This window comes from Miniopterus schreibersii (assembly GCF_964146895.1).
Source record: "Miniopterus schreibersii genome assembly, chromosome: 11".
Classification (NCBI taxonomy): domain Eukaryota; kingdom Metazoa; phylum Chordata; class Mammalia; order Chiroptera; family Miniopteridae; genus Miniopterus; species Miniopterus schreibersii.
In genome coordinates this window covers 5,294,283-5,315,633 of record NC_138111.1, presented here as the reverse complement: position 1 = coordinate 5,315,633, position 21,351 = coordinate 5,294,283, and the positions used below count along the sequence as shown (strand labels likewise).

Sequence of the window (21,351 nt, the reverse complement as noted above, 5' to 3'; positions counted from 1 at the left end):
AGGACGCGCCACAGACAGAAGCCTTGGAAGGCAGGGCCCCTCCCAGGCACAGCAAAGGCCCCTTTCAACAAACCTCCTCCTCCGGCTCGTTGGTGTCCACCCATCGGTTCTTCTTTTCATCCCAGACAATCTGCCATGATTGCAGAGCAAAGAACACTGTCAGCGGGCAGCTGCGGGAACTAGTCTGACTACTCGTGCCATAAAGACTCGAGAAGGCATGCATGTGGATTCATTCTGAAGCTGAAACACGCTGTGCCAACAATGCTGGCACGACGACGGACATGCCACCAAGACACCTATCCAGTCCTCAGGTGCCACACTCAGCAACACTCACCGATTTGTTCTTGTCGTCTGGCAAATACGCTTCTGTCCTCTTCTTCCCAGTCAGCCAGCGAGAGAACCAGGACTCGGCACTCTAAACAAAACCACGACAGCACCTTGAGGACCGCACGCCGAGCAAAATGACAGCAATCCTGTGTGTCCCACTCAGAGGAGGCCCCTGGAGGACTCGGATCCAGAGACAGGAAATAGACGGTGGGTGCAGGGCCAGGGGAGGGGTGGGAGCGAGTGCTCAATGGGCAGAGGGTCAGTCTGGGGAAGAGGGAAAGTCCTGGAGAGCATGGTGGTGGCTGCACAACAGTGTGAATGCACCTAATGCCACTGAGCTGTGCCCTTAGACATGGTGGTGACGGTCAACGCCATGTGTACTTCACCACAAACAGTACTGTGCCTCTCGAAGCATCTCGTGTCTGAGTGCCGACAGAGGCACAGCCTCTGACACTCTCCCCCGAGCAGTGGCAGGCAGTCTGGGAAAGCCAATCCTTGTGTTCCCAGCTGGGGGAATTTACCCACTGGGAAATTTCTTTATTTGTCAAGTACTGTACCTCACTTCTACTAAAAACAGAGAGAAAGCAGTGGTGGCTGCACACACAGGCAAAGCTGCTTCTCTGAATCTCAGTAGGGAATGACCTGCCCTGGAAACGGTGCAGTGACCTGCAAGCTTATGACTTATTTAGCTCACGATTCCACACACATTCTGAATGAAAACTGCTCACAGCAGACACCAGCCATTAAAGAAAATCTTGATAAACCAACCCTATTTTTTTTTTAAATCCCCACCTGAGAATATTTATATTTTTTCCATTGCTTTTCAGAGAGAGTGGAAGGGAGAGAGAGAGTGAAACATCGACGTGAGAGAGACACATTGATTGGTTGCCTCCTGCTTACACCCTGACTGGGGTGGAGCCTACAACTGAGGTACATGCCCTTGGCCAGAATCGAACCAGGGACCCTTCAGTCCATGGACCAAAGCTCTAACCACTGAACTAAACAGGCTATGGCTAAACCAATCTTATTAAAACTAAGAACCAAGGCCCTGGCTGGTGCTGTTCAGTGGTGAGAACGTCAGCCTGCACACTGAAGAGTTGCAGGTTCAATCCCTGTCCCTGGTCAGGGCTCATGTGAGAGGCAACCTATTAATGTGTCTCTCACATCGATGTTTCTCTCTCTCTCTCACCCCACCTCCTTCCCTCCCTTCCAATCTCTCTAAAAAAAATCAATGGAAAAAGTATCCTTGGGTGAAGATTAACAAAAACCCAAAGTACCATGTTCTTCACAGATGGCATTACAAGGGTGAAAAGGCAATCCACAGGTCAGGAGCTCTAATAGAGGGCTTGTATCCGCAATATGGAAAGGCCTCCTGCGAGTCACTGACAGCAATGGGGGAAGACAGTGCACACAGCAGAGGACAGAGAAGTGGAAACAGGTATCACCCCTCACCAGGGAAATGCCAATGAAAGCACAGCCAAGCGTCGCCACCCAGCAGAATGGCTGACCGAAGGACCAACAGTGCCCACCCTGCACACGGGGACAAGACCTGGATGGTCGGTGCAGCTTTGGGATGGCTGCTGGAGATGAGCTGTGCATTACCTTCTTAGGCTCCTTGGTCTCTTTTTTGGCTGCCTGTACCGGGCCCTTCACTTCAGGAGCGGGTGTCAGAGATGGAGGCTGCAGGGCACCCAGGCTGGCACCACCCCACCCTGGGGGGGCCTCAGAGTCCTGTAGCATCCTCGAGGAGCCCTGTCCAAGGCAACGTGGGAACTGGTTCATCTGGGGCACCTCCCAGGAGCCCTCAGAACAGCTCCGAGAGGCCAGATGACAAAAGTGAGAAGGAAGAAGGTGAGGATGGGTGAGGGCAGCCCTGGCTCTCTGGACCAACTGGAGCAGAGCCAGCCTACACATAACAAGCAACTGTATCAAGGGGCATCACAGGAATCAAAAGGTGGGCTCTGGGCTGGAAAAAACAGACTCTATACACACAGAGCATAAAGACTGGTCAGTAGAGCAATGGGCATTTTAAAAGTAAAACATCCCTGGGTTAAGAGTCTGTTTTCAACAGTTAAACTCTTATTTTATCTTTCCAGGGACAGAAAGTCTTAATGATAGAACACACAGTGAAGTTTAAGTGACAGTAATTTAAGTTTAAATGATAGTAATTGCCTACTGACGAGTGTCCATGCAGTGCTGGGCATCCGTAAAGAAGGTTCCAGAAAGCGGCTTGTATAAAAAACCACTTGTCCCTCCTGCTTGGGGATCAGAACAAACAGAGGTGGTATTTATACCAAAGAGGTCTGATAAAATGAATCTCAATGTCAAGAAAGCCAGTGGCAATTCTAAGGACCCCATCGCAGAGCAGGTGCAGGCGCCTGGGTGGGGTGGGGAGGGGGAATCATGGGGGGGGGATCTTAGGAAAGTTACAATTAACAGCGTGGCTCCACCAGGTGGGTGTTTCTTTCTTCTCCTTAAAGTAACTACTTTTACACAACTATCTTTTTCCCATTCATGTTTTTTACCAAGTCTCAAGTCTCCATACTTTAAGGATTCCAGCTTTTTAAGAAGTGTCTTCTCTTTAAGAAATAACTTAAAAGATAATTTCCTATTTTCAGTATCATCTGTCTACTTGCAACTGAAGAACAAGGAGTCTGGGTCCCTATTCAATGAAAAGGTGGGGGAGTACCACATTGTCAAATTTGCCACCAAAATCCTCTTCTCTTCGCTCCGCCAGTGAGCTTCTCCGGCGGGTGTCCTGTGGCATCATTCCTGTCAATGGCAGAGAGGAGCAGCTGAGCAAAGGACAGAGGGGCGTGGACATAGATAAGACACACGGAGGGCCATGTCCTCCCAGTGCTTCATGAGAACCAAGCCTAAGCATCCTCTGAGGAACAGGCCAATAGTTTTTTCAAGTCTCCACTTTGCTTTGTCCAAGCAGACAAAGATAGAAAGGCACAGATCAGGTATAAGAGCCACCAATTCTAACTCCAGGCAGAGGGTCCCAGGCACGTGACAAGGGCGACAGCCTGGGCGTACCTCAAGGCCAGTAATCATGCCCTAGACAGCCACATTTCACATCCTAACAAAAGTCACAAGAAAGACTACTACTGACATTCCATTAACCCATTCAACCTAAAACATATAGGATTTTGGTATAAACTAAACAATGTAACTTGTTTCAAGTACAAATGACTTCAATCTCTTCCACCAATGAACTCCTGGAACAGAAAACCCAATTCAGCTCTGCTCTCAGGATGACACCTCAGCAGACCCACCTGGGTCCTGGGTCCGGAGCAGGTGTTCACTCTCCGGAAGAGCTGGTGAGCTGGGTGGCAGGCCACGCCCTGGATACAGGGCTGCAGGGTCAGGCCCAGAGGGCTCTGCAACGCCAAGCGCAGACCCTGGGGTTCCACAGCCAGGCCCCAGCTCAACAGGGCCTGCGGGTGGCACTGGAAACATGGGCACCGTGGCAGGGATGGATGGCGGGCCATCAGGGAGCGCTGGCGGGGCTGCACGGAGACAGTGGAGAAGAGAGTCAAAGGTACTGCAGCCAAGTCCATCGCCTGAAGAAGTCCACTGGTGACGATCATACAATTACTACACGGTGTCGTGCACGGCTGTATTTCTTATTAAGAGACAGGACAGCCCAACATTGAAGCAGAAAGTGCTGAAGAGGCCAAGACATCACTGACTTGGGACAAGGTGAACATACGCTTTTTAGTGCTGAGGGTAATGACAACATAAGGCATGGCTCTAACCCTAGCATGACCCAACCTCCACCTCTGGGGTTCAAACTGGCCACCCCCCTACCCCCAGGTCATCAAGGCCATGAGCCCTGCTGGGCTCAGAAAGGAAATAAGCATGCTAAGAGGAGGAGATGGAGATGGTACAGTGTCCCCTGGGTTCTCCACATCTAGAAGCTGCAGTCTCGAGAGAAAGGTACTCGGGCCCTTCCCCTGCATGCAGGCTCACCTAAAGGCAGCAGCCACACGCCCTGGCCAGAGTGCTCAGCGCTGGGCACAGGTGGCACCAGCAGCGGGTTCTCTGTGCCCAGGTTCAAGGGCTGCTCAAGTCCTGGGCCGTTATACTGTCCCACCTCAGAGCTTGGTGTGCTGGGACAGCGCTGGGGGAAAGTTGGGTCTTGACGCCACACCAGAGCGCCCTCCTGAGGGAGAAATACTTCAGGCCTCGCCAACAGCCAAGGCTGTGGGTGCCCATCCCCACTGCCCTGCGCATGCTGGGCTTCAGCAGCCCCCCCTCACCACCCTCCCATTCTGCAGAGAGGCCCTCTGACAAACACCTCCCAAACTGTCTGTTTACAGCTAACACTACAATTGAAAACCACAGTGGCACAAGCCAGCATCAGTCCCATGACTAAAAGCTACAGCTCACCTTGACCTGCTTCTCCACACGCTGCAGCTGGACCAGCCAGGTGGGCTCCACAAAGGATTCCTCCTCCGGCTTCTCTTTCAGCTGAGGGTCGAAGAGTCGTAACTGGGAAGCGATCTAGAGACACATGAGAAATAAAGGCCCCTGTTACTACCAGTGTTTTCAAAACCTATTCTAACTTAGAACAAATGCATCCTCAGTGTTAAATTGGAGACACAGTCTCAGCTGCAACACTTTTCAGAAGTGTGCTATGTGACATGCCTTACACATTCATGGTGATGCTGAGTGATCAGAAAGCAAGCCTAGGAGGTTACAGCTCACTAGAGCTAACCTCTGGTCATCTGCATGAGGTCAGCTGTACCTAGACCCCCCTGGAACTGAACTTGCCTGCCACCACCACCTGAGGACACAGACTGGACCTGACCAAGCCAAATGTTGAACTGACCTAGACAGGTACATACTCTGATTGGGTGGTGGGTGGGGGGGGGGGGGACGGAGGGGGAAGCGGGGGGGGGGGGCAGTGGGAGGGTCCAGATAAAACAAGTTTGGCCTTGTGTTACTAACTGCTGAAGCTGTCTAAAAATCTCAATAAAAAACTTTTAGGTATCACATGAGCACATTTTCAAAAATGTCGCTCCTTAGGGAGGGGAGACATAATGATGTGACCACTGTGATGCTGGCTGGGTGCTGTCCACCTGTCCCATTTACGATTCACACAGTTCTAAGCCCAGTCACACTATCTCCACTCTCAAGAGTGGAGAAACGAGGCCTGCAGTGGGGCGGCGAGGACCCAAAGCCAGGCTGTCGGACTCCGGAGTCTTACAGTTAACTGCCAGACTAAACTGCAGGATAATAATTTCTAGAGATGAAGTCCTTATTTTGAAGTACTACTAAGTTTCTGTACTGGCACAAGATGACTGCAGGATTCCTATGATAACATGAAAAACACCAAACATCTGCCTGAGAACATCTCAGTACTGTAACTTGTCCTTGAGGTCAGCCCCGAGTGCCCGCCAGTCCCAACCCTGCTCAACCCGAGTTCGGGGATCCTGACCCCAGGCTAGCCCATCAGTCCTGTGCTGGGGACAGAGACTCAAGAGGACAGCACCTGAACCAGCTGGCTGATGAGCACGGGGGAGTGCCTATGGGGCTGCTGCAGGATGCTCTTGGCAATCACTTCACAGTAGTGAAAGGCCTGAGTGGCCAGCCCCATGTCGGCCAAGCGGCAGGAGTAGATGAACTTGAACACCTGAAACAAACAAACAAAGCTCAGCCATACTGTGGCTCCTTTCCCTGCAGCCCCCCTACAAGCTGAGAATTATTCTGGATGTTTCGTGTATCTTGTGTACCCCTGTGGCCCCAAAACAGCACTAGTCCCCATTCCCTGAGATAATTCAGATCAAAGGAAACAATTGAGCTTCTAAGGCCACTTTTTCTCTTCAACATCCTCAGAGAGCCACCAGGGCTCCAAGTACAGAAGCCATAACTCAGCACACACAGGACAGCCCCCCAACCCCACCCACAGACAGCCATAGCCTGTCCCACAGCCACTGTCTCCTAGCTCTGGATTATGCAAGTGTTTACACACAGATGCTCACACACTCACTCATGCTCACACACATGCTCACGCTCACACACACACATATTCACACATGCTCACACATTCATGCACACACATACGCACTTGCTTACACTCACACATTCACACACACACTTGCACACTCACACACTCACTCCTGGGTCAGATAACACTCCTACCATACTAAAAATAGCCAACAGAAACAATACTCCAGGTTTTTAATATTTTAAATATTAAGACCCAAAACATAAACAAAATCCTCAATTCAACAGGGTTTATTCTCACACAATATAGATCAAATGTCTCCCCAAGATTGCCGCAAACACTTCATCACTTTTTGCTAAGAACTCCAAAACTAGAAGCCAGCAGAGACTCGTCAGCCCTGCGCCACAGATGCAGCTCACCTGGAAGTTGGGCATGGGGCTAGATTGGGTCCCCAGCGACTGAGCATACTCATAGGCCTCTGTCCTCTGGATAGCTTCATTGGTCGCAAACTTTAAAAATGGCAAACTGTTGAGGAAATGAGTTATTTTTATCTTTGAGCAAGTAACCCAGGAGTGTTCATGCATGATAAGGATGTGAGGCCACCATCCTGGCTCTGTTTCTGGGTTAGCTAAAGGGGGAGCAGGGGAGGGCATTTCCCTCTAAAGGAAAACACACAATTATGCAATTCCTCACCTGTGGTTTGATCCAATTAAGACAAGTTTTGTGGTTTTCTTTGTATAAACCCCAAATCCAACCTCGGCCATGAGGTAGCAGAAGTGCGCAGCATCTAAGAGACCTTTCGAAGCTGAAGAGACATAAAGTGGGCCAAGTCTTAGTCAGGGGGATTCTCCCAGAAATCAAAGATTATGAACAGAAAATGGCAGGGCTGCCAGAGGAACGAAAGTCTTGTGGCCCTTACCACCCGGACTACAGCTGGCACAGGCACATCTCCCATGCTCCACCTATGGGGCCTTCTCTGTCTGCACCTGACCCACCTAGAGTGTCGCCCATTGTGGCCATTGTCCTAGATTCCACATCCATGTTGTTGTTCAAGTTGGACAAAACCATAGCAAGATGCGGCCTCCAGTCTCCCCACTTCTCATCTCCGCAACACTAAAATCACAAGAAAGGAAGCAGAACACACCCTTATCCTGGGAAGGGAGAGTCAGTGTAGCTTTGCAATGGTTGGGCTCAGGGAGCATGAGGAGGCAAGGGCAGAAAGGTCTCATCCTGTGATGAAACCTTTTCCACAGACAGCGGGGCCATGGGAGCGACGGGGAGAGCTCCCCACTGACCGTGGACGCTGCAGGCATCCGCCCAGACATCAGTTGGTAGACAGTCTGCAAGGGGTCATTGATGGGAAGACTGTTAGCGAACCTGGGGAGACAAAATGACAGGAAAACCTAACTTGACCCAGCTTAAAAAAAGATACAAGACACAAGTCTGGTCTCATTTCAGCCCCATTAATGATCGGTTCTGATGCTTCACCTTGGCGGTGCACATGGCTCAGTATTAAAAACGCTGTAAAAGATAAAGACTAAGGAGCTCACTGAGATTTGAAAGAGTTAAAAATCAGGCAGTGAACAGGGCACGGCAGCCCACATCCCTGTGACAGCACCACAGTGCAGGCGATGTTCCCCAGCTGTGATGAGAGCTAGACACCTGCATGCTTCAAAGAGCTGCCAAGACACTGCCACTAGACCAGCTGGTTGAGCCCAGAAGCCATCAGCCTCATGAGATTCTTTACCTGGTCATGACTCTGGCATGTGTCCGGCTGTCCATCTTACTTGCAAGTAACAGAGCATGACCCCACAAGCCGTTTTTCATTGCAGACTCCAAAGCATCCTGCAAAGCAGTATAGTGGTGAGCTGAGTTGGCACGATACTCACATGACGTGTGTCATCCGCACTGCCAGGAAAGGAGAAAGGACTTGACTATGGTGAGACACATGTGCCTCAACGGCCCCCAAAACACACCTGTGCATAGCTCAGAAATCAAAGACAAGTCCACTGCCATTACTTTCCCCTGTCCAAAGTCCCTGTGGTTGTAGGTCTTGCTGCACACACACACTGCTTTTACAAACTGCAGCATAAAGAATAAGCAGTCTTGGCTGGGTGCCTCAGTTGGCTGAAGTGTCATCCTGATGTGCCAAGGTTGCGGGTTCCATCCCCAGGCAGGGCATATACAAGAATCAACCAATGATGCATGAATAAGTGGAGCAGCAAATGAATGTTTCTATCTCTCTGTCTCTCTCCTTTCCCCAAAGCCAGTAAATTAAAAATTTTTTTTAATAAAAAGAATGAGCAGGCCAGTCAGACACAGGATGACGGAGAGGCAGTGCTGCCATTCCCAAAGGGCTCTTCCCACTGGGATCCGCTGAGAAACTCCATGTATGTGTTCACTCCCCAGTGCCAGAGTGATGTCCTGTCAACATGGACAGAGCCTCCCCTTAGCCTAATAACCTGGGGTATAATTTAGAAAACTTCTATGACCTGAGCTTATCATGATGTAGAAGTCCCAAGGACCTGGGGCCAGTCAGCCCCCTGCCACTGCAGCCATGTACATGCTGGGCATGTGCACACAGCACACAGGGCACCCAACCACCCTAGACCCTCCTCTCCACTCCACACAACCAGAGAGAACTTCCACAGCGCTAACACCTGTACAAGGCTTCTAGGCGCTCTCCCTCCCTGTAGGCCTCTGCATGTGCTGTGCCTGACTCACTCCCGCTAGGCACCAGCTCCCACTAGTACCTACCACACCTCAGAGACCCTGAGCCCATGCACCTGTGACAACAGGTTGCATGTCTGTCTCATCCCTGACACTCACTGTACAGGGCAGGGCACAGCCTGAGCTCGATAAGTGCGTTTATTTCTTGCAAGACTGAAAACTGAAACTGTGAGTCTTCGATATTGGCAATATGTAGAGGAAAATCACTGTGATACCTTCAGAGAGATAACACAGGGTGCCAGATGATTCTTTAGGAATGTCACCGTCAAGGCCCGTTGCTCTTGAGGCAGGACTCTGTCCCTCCCAAGCCTGCTTCCTGGCACTTAAGCCACACTCAGTGGACGCTAGGACATGCCCGGGGCATCCGTGAGCTCAGGGACTTACCTTCTTACGGCCATACAGCAGCAGCTCTCTGAACCTCTCCGTCTCTTTTTCCAGAGTGCTGGTGGTAGCAGCCTGATTGTCAGTGAGAAACGAGAGCTGGGCCTCCACTGACTCCTCCTCCTCTGCTTGATCCAAGGCTTCATTTGTAAAATCAATCAGGTTGGCCTCATTGGGTGACTTCCCAGGAAGCCACACAGTTTTGTGGTCTTGTAACAACAGTTCAGCAATGTCTGTTCCCACCACGGTCTGCAGGGTGGCAAGGACAGAAAGAATGAGGGGCTTCACTACGGACAGGACTTACCATAGGTCCTCCTGTCCTGCTCAGGTGAGGACCGCCAACAGGTCTCCTTGGATGAGCATGCCAGGCTACCACAGCACAAACCACCACTCCCCACATGCCCAGGAGCCAGACACACAGATCGACCTGGTGGGTCTGAAACTCCCTTTGCCCCAACTGCACAACCTGCTTGTCTTACACTTCTCCAAGTCACTGCTAAGATGGCTCTGGTTGCTCAGCCCAGCACAAAAATCCCGCCCCACTCCTTGGGGGGACCCAGGAACCCTGAGACCCCAGGCCAACAAGAAGAAGCATTTTAAAGGTAAGAAGGCACATACCCCGTTCTGTCTGCACAACAGAACGATAAAGTTCCAAAGAAGATTTGCAGACTCTTTGTCAATTAAGTTTTCGTTGTGCAAACATTTTGTGGCTTTGCTCTGTGCAAAATTAATAACATCCACTTTATGGGTGTCGTCTCTGAAAAAAGAACAACATTCAGTGAACTGCAACAAGCACAGTGGCGAGGCCACACTCAGCCACAGCTGCCCAACAGCTGCCCCAGGTGCTCAGGTGGGACATACTTGCCCAGCGGCCCCGGGAATGCGCGCATCTCCTCCTGCTCTGGCATGTGCTGCAGCAGTGTCTGTGAAGAATAGGTGAGGGACGGGGAGAAGGCAGCTCAGGGGTGGGCACCGCCACTGCCCACCTGTGTCTGCTGACCTGAGGACGGCCTGTCCCCAGGAAGGCAAAGGTGCTCCATCATGGGGCACGACCGTGTCTGGTAGGCAACAGTGACTTTAACACTTTTAGCAGTGAGATCCATTCCCCCCTAAACTCTGAACTGATACATGTGACAGAGGTCTGTGGGGCTGAAAAAGAGTGGGGCACCCCATCCCCCACCAGCCAGCCACAAGGACTTTTACAGCATGAAGGACCTCTACTCGTTATCGAAAATCACCAGTAAATGAACACCAACAATGTCCTCCCCTCAAAATCAGAAATGCAAGTAAAGAGATGTATAACCAAACAGAACAAATAAAAACCTATCAACTGAGGATTCATAGGAATCAACACTTTGCAAGGCTGTTTTTCAGAAACAAGGATGAGTGCACGGGCAGCCCACTGGCCTGCAGCTGCACCCCAGCCTCACCTCCATGCTGTGCACTTCCACCAAGGCAGGCTGTCCTTCAGAAGGCAGATTGGGGATTACTCGGATGAGCTGACCCCCAGGGCCAAACCTGGCACAGACGTGAGGCACTGAGAACTTCTCAGGAGAAGTGGGTCTCGATGGAGCTGCAGTTACAGGGCATGAACGGGAAACAGCCGGCTTGTCAGTTCTGGGTGCTTCAGAACCAGACCAACAGCTCAGATGTCAAGGTGCCCACACAAAGGGACCTCAGATTAACTTACTTTCAACTAGAAGTTAATAATTGCTATTTAATTGCCCATTAAAAAGTAGAAATACTTTTTAGAAAAATGTTTAAGGCATTAAAAATGAGAAATACTCTCCTCTAAATAAAAAAAAAAAAACACCTTTAAAAACTGCCCCAAAGCAGGTGTCACAGGAAGCAGAACTCTCTAGACCCTTTGTGCCTTAGCTTTTGTTCTCAACTTCAGAGCTGAGTGAAAGTGAAGGTGTGACACCTCCAGTTAAAAAGGAGGATTTTCAGCCCTGGCCGATTTGGCTCAGTGGTTAGAGAGTCGGTCTGTGGACCTAAGAGTTGAAGGTTCGATTCCCGATCAAGGGCATGTACCTTGGTTGCAGGTTCGAGCCCTGCCCTGGATGGGGTACAAGTGAGAGGCAACCAGTTGGTGTTTTTCTCTCTCTCTCCCCTCTCTGAAAAATCAATGGAGAAAACATCCTCAGGTAAGGATAAGACAAAAAACAAAAAGGAGGGTTTCCACCCAGCAGGGCGGCTCAGTTGGTTGAGCACCGTCCTGTGCATGGAAAGGTTGCAGGTTTGATTCCCAGTCTGGGTGCATGTGGGAGGCCACAGTCAATATTTCTCTCTCGCATCAATGTTTCTCTCCTTCCCTTCCTCTCTCTAAGCACGTCTTCAGGTGAGGATTAAACAAAAAAAAATTTTCAATTGAAATACTACTTCAAGAAGGAAAGTCTACTGTTATAGTTCAGAACTTTACACGTTTTTACAGTTTTCAAGATACAGCATTTAATCAAACATTTCAGAGGGGACTAAGAATGTGGCACATGTGACAAGCCAGTTTTTCTAGGGGAACTAGAAGTTTCCTCCAAAAGCTGCTTACCCATGTGGTCAGCATGGGAACATGAGGCCCCACCCAAGAACCTGACAGTGAGCCTGCACTCAGAGTCACATGAGTACACGTGACAGACAGGTAGGGCAGCTCTCAGGCTTGTGAGCCAAAGTACAGAGGGATGCTATCAGCCCATCATGACAAGTTCTGTCTCTCAGACGGATGGGCATGCTCCAGTTGTCCTGACTCTGCGGGGAAGATTAGGCCATCGTGAATTCTCATCATAGTTACAATTCACTCCCTGTTTCTTGTCCCAGGCTTGTGAAGCTACCCCTGGTGTGACTGGGCACCCCCCCGCACCTGTGGGCACGCAGGGCCTTGACCGCACACACCTTGATCCACAGCGGGCCAGCCGGCGTCAGCAGGATAGCCGTACTCTGGGAAGCCCTGGGCACTGGTGAAATTGCTAACATAGGTGTCGTAGGCATAGTCCCCGTGGAAGGAGCCTGGTGGAGGTGGGGCCTCATAAGGACCCACAGTCACATTGCAACTTCTGTAAACCTGACTCTTAGGAAACACAAAGCCAGCAGATAAAGTCAGTTCACCATGAACATCAGTCAAACTTGGAGCATGCTGTCAGAGAACAGGGCGGGGAACTGGGTCTAAACAGAACTGTGTGGACGGAGCGCCCACCCACCCACCTGCTGTGAGTGAGCACTGAAGCTGCTGTGGCGACTGTGTACACTGGGGGCACTGCGCAGGCTCTGCCCTGAGTGCTCACTGTGCACGCTGCGCCGATCCACGTCTTCCCCATAAGGGTCCCTGTGGGGCTCAGGGTCGTCATCAAAACTCCCTGTGAAGCGAGGGTCATACCTCCAGGGGTCATCATACCTCTCAGGCCTAGAGGACCAATGGGGCAGAGACAACAGTGGGCACTGGGGGCCACCTGGGCACAATGCGCACTGCTACGCAACACTCAAGCCCCCACCAGGTCCTCACTGCCTTGCCGTCCTCCCATCATTACGAGTCCTGACTCTCAGGGCTGGTCAGAACGCACTCCTGAGTGGAGTCCCTGTAACCCAAGTCCAAGCTCAGGCCCTGGGTGAAGATTCAGAAGTATGCTGCAAGTTCATGCCAGCGGTCACACTGCTCACAGACACTAAGGAGACAAGGGCAAACCAGCACCCAGGCACTTGTTCTGAGGCCCAAAGTAAGAGGGTCCAGTCTGTCCGCATCTTTTAGGCAGTGACTATGATGCCAGCTGCTCACCAGGAGCCCACACACAGCTGCAGTTCATGGGTCATTTACAAAGCACAGCTCTGATTTCCGTCCACCCCTCAGCAAAGTGTGTCTCACCTACCTGTCAGCATAAGTGTAGTTTTCTTTCCTGTACAGGTCGAATTCCGTGTCATACCAATACCTGCGGTCATAGGGGCGAGGATCCCTGAACCCAGAAGCATAGGGGTACCGGTCCCAGCGACCTGGATCTGTAAGCAAGAGATTAACAGGCTAAAACAACAAGCACGGAAGACAATGTGTGGCCTTCCCCGGAGAAACGGTGCCGCCCAGTACTGAAGAATGCTTCCAGACTCCCTGCAGAACCAAACTTTCCTCCCGAGAAAGTCAGCATGACCCTGGTATATTAACTGAGATACCAGAGGTAACCGGCCGAGTCCTGCCTGAGTGTCTAATACCTAAAGGCCACTGGCTTTTTTCTCTCAATACACACAATTAAAAAGAAAAAAAAACCTGCTACATAACATCTTGATTAAATTCTTGCCCACAGTTACTACTTTTAAAAAGTTAATCCCATAACTACAAATTTTACTCATATCTCTTCTAATGTGGTCTGGAAAGGTTTAAGAAATACTCTCAAAACTAAAGAACTGTTTTTAAAAAGACCAGTAACATTAAAGCAAACCAGATGTACCATTTTTGGCAACTGTGTGCAGATTTTATGTTTAAAGTAATGCAGATATGAAAGGGGAAACAGAGCAAAAGGCAGGTGGCCGTGTAGGGATAAACAAAGGCTGCAGGCCTGGGGCCCTCCTCTGCACCGAGCACAACAGAGGGAGAAGCAGGGCTCAGGGACACGTGGCCAAGAGGCACACCCTTACTGACAGTGAGGGGACATGTTTGCCCGGCCTTCCCTGGAGAAACAGCCTCCAATGCCAGAGCCCTGGACATGCATGGCCACAGAGCATGGCAGACATGGCTAGTGCCACTGAAGAGCTAGCTGCTCTCTCATTTTATTTCTTTTGATCAATGTAAACAGTCACACAGGGATAAGGCAGCTCTAGAGCTACTGATAACTGTGTTCTGCTGGAAAATCAAAGAAAACTGCTAATATGATAAAGACACATTCATGCTGTGATTAAAATACAACTGCTAAAAGTAGTAATAGAGCATGGCTAGTGTTGCTCAGTGGTTGGTTGAGCATCGACTTATGAACCAGGAGGTCATGGTTCGATTCCCGGTCAGGGCACGTGCCCGGGTTGCTGGCTCGATCCCCAGCAGGGGGCGTGCAGAAGGCAGCCGATCAATGACTCTCATCATTGATGTTTCTATTTCTCTCTCCCTCTCGCTTCCTTTCTCTGAAATCAGTAAAAATATATTTAAAAAAAAGAAAGGCAAAGAAGGCAATCTCTTCATTTAAAAAAAGTAGCAACAGAAATTACCTCCAGATGCAGATTACCTGGGCTCTTGGATGAGGGCAGAGACTAACAGAAGGGCCTTTGCCTAAGGCCCGCAAAGCACAACTTGCTGGCTGCTCCACGTACCTCCATAGTCATACTGGCCGCCGTAGTAGCCGGCATAATCACTCTGGCTGCTCCATCCACGTTTGGAACTGTAGTAACCTTCAGGATGCCCTTGTCTGAAATCATATAGTGGTTACCAACAAGGCACCTACTTTTGAAAAGCGCGACAGGATATCAGTATAGATTGTACCCAGGGCGACAGGCATTTGTTAAAGCACTTGGTCGTGGACAATTCTAATCAGAAGTCCCAAAACCACACAAAGACGAGCTTAAGGGTTCCTTATCACACAGCAAATTAAAATTTCTCTCTTACAATAACTATGTGAGCACTTTAACACAGAACTTTGTGTTCTCAGTGCTGTCGCCCATAAAGCCAGGGCTGAAATGGGGTTCTCGAGGTATGGATATCAGACTTAACAGAAGCAAAACGCACTGAGGTATGAAAATGAGCTGAATGCTGACTTCCAGATCTACTACACAGACTGCGCCGAGTGTCCTCTGAGTGGGTCAAGGTGCATCCGGCCCTAGTGGCCCTCAGAGTTGACGAGCATGGGCCTCGCCACGTGACTGGCAGGCTGGCCTCACAGAACAAGTCTGCCTGTGACTTGAGTTAAAGAAAAGAGGGAACTTAGCAGGAAGACAGGTATCTGACCTGGGGCAGTAAGATTCCTGAAAGGGCTTAATGACATTTTTGTTCTTTAATAGCAAGTTTTAGAAAATATTTTACCTTTATTTACTTATTTAAAAAGTTTTTTTCTTTTAACATATCTTTATTGATTTCAGAGAGAGGAAGGGAGAGGGAGAGAGAGAGAGAGAAACATCAATGACGAGAGAGTCATCATTGATTGGCTGCCTCCTGCACGTCCCCTGCTAGGGATCGAGCCAGCAACCCGGGCATGTGCCCTGACGGGGAAATCGAACTGCAATCTCCTAGATCCTAGGTGAATGCTCAACTGCTGAGCCATGGCTGGCCAGGTTAATATTTGATTTTTAAAATCGACTTCTCTCATGTCTCACTCAGCTGAGCCTGGGAATTGGTGGGTGCAGCTCCTGGGAGGGAGAGCTGGGGCCTCAGCCCAGCACCCACTCTCAACACTTTAGGGTGAGAGTACCTGTCCACACATGGGGGGATCCCGAGAAATGACCTGATGCAGCACAGAACCAGGAACATGCACCTCCTGACCCCCATGAACCCTGCATCCTTTGGGAAAGACAATCACAGAAACAGAAGGTCCATGCTTACCTCAAGCAGTCCCCACTGGGATGGGATCACAGTGGCACAAGAAAGATGAGCTAATGCTAAACATAACATGGAAACACACGCACGCATGCACACATGCATGCATGTACATGCACCGCCCCCCTCAAGCAAAGTAGGGGAGGACGGAGACTACCCTCCTGTGCTGTCAGAAAATGGTGCAGACACGACAGATAAGGGGACAAACCTCCCACGTAACCACCCAGCCCGTAGTTAGGTGCCTCTCTACACTGAGCCAGCTCTGGCCTCTGAAATGAGTTGCCACATTAATCTGCAGGTAGGCAAGCGAAGGGAAACTGGAACAGTCAGATGTACCCTGGCACCACCTGCCTCTGCAATCCCTTGCCTCCCAGGGGTTCTAGAAAATACAGGCCCACTGCTCTCACTGAATCAGAACACTGCTTCCCAGGTGACAGGGTGGTATCCAGGTGCTAAGACCCAGAACCTTCTCACATAAAGCACCTAGTACACTGGGCTACATGTCCCTCTGTGGCACTGGACAGTCAAGCTACCAGACACCTGAAGAGCCAGCGAAAAGGAGCCCACAGTTCTGAAAGGCACTGCGTGTACCAAGTCTGTATCAGTGACCAGGTTTTCTCTGTCTCAAGTTTAAGGAACCACATACCCTTGTAGCAAAAGCTACACCTGTGAGACGTTACTTCGCCAGGTGAAGGCTTTGGAAGGTGGGCAGAGCTGGGCACACCCGACAGCCACCCTTCCTTTGTTCCAACTCCTCCAGCACCTGAGCGGGATGCCTCTGACAGGCTCAAGTTCTCACTTGGCTGGAGGCACAGTGCCAGGGCTGTTTCAACATCCCTCATTTGTAATCATAAAACTGAACCAGGGTCAGTGTGAGAAAGAAGCAGGATGGCAACATCGGGTCTCCGGAACAACAGGCGGTATTGGGGAAAAACATAGGATTCTAGGCCAAGAGGCCAGCTGCATTCTGGCCCAAGTCTGCCTGGCTAAACACCATGGACTCTCTGTGACCTGTGGTGGGGAACAGCCTGCAAGGTAAAAGCTGCTGCAGTCTAGGACCTGAGCATTCAGTCACCAAGCCTCCAGAGCACACACGTGCCCTAGCAATGAGACCACCACCTAGGCCGGGGAGAAACTCCACGAGGACAGTGGTGCCTCTGACCAAATGCTGGCTGACACATGGCCATGGCTGCATGCCGGTGTGCTAATCGCCATTTAAAAATGCATCTTGTGCCCGACTGGCGTGGCTCAGTGGTTGAGCATCGACCTACGATCCAGGAGAACGAGGTTCTATTCCTGGCCAGGGCACATGCCCAGGTTGCAGGCTTAACCCCAAGTGGGGAGCATGCAGGACGCAGCCGATCAATGACTCTCTCATCATTGATGATTCTCTCTCTCTCTCCCTCTCTCTGAAAACAATAAAGATATTTAAAAAAATAAAAATAAAAATGCATCTTGTACTATGAACAACTATAAGCCAACAGGCTGGAAAACCTGGATGAAATGGACAAACTCCTAGAAAAATACAATCTTCCAAAACTGAATCAGGAAGAAGCAAAAAACCTGAATAGGCTGATAACAACTGATGAAATGGAAGCAGTAATAAAAAAACTCCCAGCAAACAAAAGCCCTGGCCTGAACCATTTCATAGGAGAGTTTTACGAAATATTCAAAGAAGAACTAAGACCTATCCTCCTCAAACTATTCCAAAAAATCCAAGAGGAAGGAACACTTCTAAGCTCTTTCCACAAGGCCAGCATTAGCCTAATTCCAAAATCAGATAAAGACACTACAAAGAAAGAGAATTACAGGCCAACATCCCTGATGAACATAGATGCTAAAACCCTCAAAAATATTAGCAAACCGGATCTAGCAATATATTAAAAAGATCATACACCATGACCAAGAGGAATTTATTCCAGAGATGTAAGATTGGTACAATATTTGCAAATCAATAGATGTGATACATCACATAAACAAATTGAAAGACAAAAATCACTTGATCATATCAATAAATGCAGAAAAAGTATTGGAAAAAATCCAACACCCATTTTTGACAAAAATTCTCAGCAAAGTGGGAATAGAGGGATCATACCTCAATATAATAAAGGCCATGTATGACAAACCTACAGCCAACATCGTACTCAATGGGCAAAAACTAGAACTATTTCCCCTAAGAACAGGAACAAGACAAGGTTGCCTGCTTTCACTACTTTTATTCAACATAGCACTGGAAGTCCTAGACACAACGATCAGACAAAAAGAAAAAGTAAAAGGCACCCAAATTGGAAAGAAGGAAACAAAACTGTCATTATTTGCAGATGATGTGATATTGTACATAAAAAACCCTAAAGGCTCCACCAAAAAAATGCTAGATTTAATAAACGAATTCGGCAATGTAGCAGGATACAAAATTAACACCCAGAAATCGATGACATTTTTATACACCAATAATGAACTCTCAGAAAGAGAAACTAAAAAAACAATCCCATGTACCACTGTAACAAAAAAATTAAAATACTTAGGAATAAACTTAACCAAGGGGGTAAAAGACCTGTACTTGGAAAACTACAGAATGTTGAAAAAAGAGGTAGAGTAAGATATAAGCAAGTGGAAGACTATATCGTGTTCACAGATTGGTAGAATTAACATAATTAAAATGTCCATACTACCCAAAGCAATCTACAGGTTCAATACAATCCCTATTAAAATATCAACGGCATATTTCACAGATCTTGAACAAATACTCCAAAAATTTATATGAAACCAAAAAAGACCCTGAAGAGCAGCAGCAATCTTGAGAAAGAACAAAGTTGGAGGGATCACAATACCAGATACCAAGCTATACTACAAAGCCACTGTAATTAAAATAGGCTCGTAGTGGCAAAAGAACAGGCATATAGATCAATGGAACAGAACAGAAAACCCAGAAATAGATCCAAGCCATATGCTCAATTAATATTTGAAAGAGGAGGCAAGAGCATACAATGGAGTAAAGACACTCTCTTCAATAAATGGTGTTGGGATAATTGGACAGGTACATGCAAAAAAATGAAACTAGACCACCAACTTACACCAAACACAAGAATAAACTCAAAATGGATAAAAACTTAAATGTAAGTTGTGAAATCATAAAAATCCTATAAGAAAACATAGGCAGCAAAATCTCAGCCATCTCACATAGTAGAATTTTTATTAATACAACACCTAGGACAAGAGAAACAAAGGAAAAAGTTAACAAATGGGACTACGTAAAAAAAAAAGCTTTTGCACAGCTAACGTAACCAGTATCAAAATGAAAAGGGAACCAACCTACTGTATGGGAGAACATATTTGCCAATGATACATCTGATAAGGGGTTAATTTCCAAAATATATAAAGTACTCATGAAACTCAACAAAAGGAAGACAAACAATCCAATTAAAAAATGGGCAGAGGACCTAAATGGACACTTCTCCAAAGAGGACAAATGGCCAAGAGAGATATGAAAGAATGTTCAATGTCACCAATCATCAGAGAGATGCAAATTAAAATGACAATAAGGTACCACCTCACACCTGCCAGAATGGCTACTATCAATAACTCAACAAACAACAAGTGCTGGAGAGAATGAGGAGGAAAAGGAACCCTAGTACCCTGCCGGTGGGAATGCAGACTGGTACAACCACTATGGAAAACAGTGTGGAGTTTCCTCAAAAAATTAAAAATGGAACTGCAATTTGACCCAGTGATCCCATTTCTAGGACTATATCCTAAGAAGCCTGAAACACTAAACAGAAAGAAAATATGCACCCCTATGTTCATAGCAGTGTTATTTATAATAGCTAAGCTAAGATTTGGAAACAGCCCAAGTGTCCATCAGTAGATGAGTGGATAAAAAAGCTGTGGTATATTTACACCATGGAATCCTCCGCAGCTATAAAAAAGAAGGATCTCTTACCCTTTGAGACAACATGGAGAGACCTGGAAAGTATTATGCTAAGTGAAATAAGCCAGTCAGAGAAAGACAAGTATCACATGATCTCATTTATACGTGGAATCTAATGAACAAAAGAAACTGACAAACAAAACAGATCCAAAGACCTGTAAATGTGCAACAGACTGACGATTCTCAGAGGGAGGGGGGGGTGGTGGGAAGAGATTAACCAAAGAATTTAAATGCATATATGCATAACCCACAGACACAGACAACAGTGCAGTGAAGGCCTGGGGACAGGGCAGGAGTGGGGAGGAGGGGGTCAATGGAGGAAAAAAAGGGGACATCTGTAATATTTTCAACAATGAAGATTTAAAAAAATGCATCTTGCAACCTATCTACATTGACAAAACGGAAACACAACAGGGTTGTATAATTCTTTAAACGTACAGTCTTTTCAAATCATGACATTACTCACAGACCCAGCAACACAAATATCAGTCACCTGGCAGATGGCCGATCTGAGCAGTGACTTGCCCGGGAGCTGGGCCGCTCGGGCTCAGGATAGCGGTAGTTCTCAGCGTAAGTGGAAGCTGCACTATCGTAGGGCCTGTATCTGGACTCGTATAGGCCATAGACGTCCTGTGGGAAGACAGATTTGTGCAGCATTAGACACCAATAAAGAGCCAGCCCATCCAGCAAGGAGCACCAGCTCTAAGCAGTACAGATGCCGCTCTCCCAGGGGCACTAGACACGACACACACACACACACATCTCCATGCAAAATAGAAAACTTACAGGATGACAGCCCCAGGCAGGCAGCTGACTGTCCTAAAGCCCACTGCCCTGGCCCTGCTCAGGAGAAGCCAGCATGTCAGTAGGCACCCTAAGGAGCCATGGCAACTCTTGAGAGCTCTGTTAGGCTTCTGCTTCCTGCAGTACCAGAATCAAAACTGTTTCCTGCATCAGATGCCATCTCAGGTAAGCCACAGAAGCAGGGTTCCATGTGATGGGTCCTGAAGCTACAAGCAGCCTCAAAAAGAGGATATTTTATTCTTAGAGGATTCTAGCCCTATTACAAATCACTGAATCAACACAGCTCTGCCTCTAAGGGGCAGCCACATGAGGACCTGAAGCAGAGAGGTGATCCAGGCACCAGCCGGAATCAGTCCTGTGTGTCTGAGAACCTGACTCTCCACCATCACCTGGCAGAGGATGAGAAACATGTCACATGGACTTCTTGACTGGCGCTGGAAGCTAAGGTGACACAGAGAAAAGGCAGAGGGGCACAGGCTCCCACAGAAGTGATGCCGGGCTCCTGTGATGCTGAACTCTCGAGGAGCTGAGGTAGTGCTGCACAAAGAACCCAAAGCAGGCACTCCCTTGGCTTCTCTGGGCTCCCAGCAGAGCTTAGCTTCCTGCTATGGGAATAAAGTCCACGTGGCTCCTTTGGGAACCTAGGTCTCAGTGGTCGGAGGTGTAACTGCTCACACACACACAAAGATGCTGAGGGCCCACAGCTTGGCACAGGCCTCCCATCACCCAAACCAA

The 21,351-nt window shown here is 48.6% G+C and overlaps 1 protein-coding gene across 8 annotated transcripts in view; it reads right to left on the bottom strand.

Moving 5' to 3' along the window:
* SEC16A (SEC16 homolog A, endoplasmic reticulum export factor) overlaps positions 1 to 21,351 on the bottom strand; it is a 35,185-nt gene that overhangs the window by 5,736 nt on the left and 8,098 nt on the right. For 6 of the 8 annotated variants that reach the window (XM_081150692.1, XM_081150694.1, XM_081150696.1 and 3 more), the window contains 22 exons: positions 20,306 to 20,442; positions 14,669 to 14,763; positions 13,249 to 13,375; positions 12,590 to 12,788; positions 12,281 to 12,455; positions 10,825 to 10,967; positions 10,256 to 10,317; positions 10,013 to 10,151; positions 9,398 to 9,643; positions 8,031 to 8,128; positions 7,579 to 7,660; positions 7,279 to 7,396; positions 6,977 to 7,088; positions 6,703 to 6,808; positions 5,828 to 5,968; positions 4,723 to 4,836; positions 4,303 to 4,495; positions 3,606 to 3,839; positions 3,017 to 3,099; positions 1,930 to 2,079; positions 335 to 415; positions 74 to 130 (listed from right to left, as the gene is read on the bottom strand). In XM_081150692.1, the coding sequence (XP_081006818.1) occupies positions 74 to 130; positions 335 to 415; positions 1,930 to 2,079; positions 3,017 to 3,099; positions 3,606 to 3,839; positions 4,303 to 4,495; positions 4,723 to 4,836; positions 5,828 to 5,968; positions 6,703 to 6,808; positions 6,977 to 7,088; positions 7,279 to 7,396; positions 7,579 to 7,660; positions 8,031 to 8,128; positions 9,398 to 9,643; positions 10,013 to 10,151; positions 10,256 to 10,317; positions 10,825 to 10,967; positions 12,281 to 12,455; positions 12,590 to 12,788; positions 13,249 to 13,375; positions 14,669 to 14,763; positions 20,306 to 20,442 (2,892 nt within the window). The remainder of the gene's footprint in view (positions 1 to 73; positions 131 to 334; positions 416 to 1,929; positions 2,080 to 3,016; positions 3,100 to 3,605; positions 3,840 to 4,302; positions 4,496 to 4,722; positions 4,837 to 5,827; positions 5,969 to 6,702; positions 6,809 to 6,976; positions 7,089 to 7,278; positions 7,397 to 7,578; positions 7,661 to 8,030; positions 8,129 to 9,397; positions 9,644 to 10,012; positions 10,152 to 10,255; positions 10,318 to 10,824; positions 10,968 to 12,280; positions 12,456 to 12,589; positions 12,789 to 13,248; positions 13,376 to 14,668; positions 14,764 to 20,305; positions 20,443 to 21,351) is intronic. The other 2 variants (XM_081150693.1, XM_081150695.1) reach the window with 1 other exon arrangement.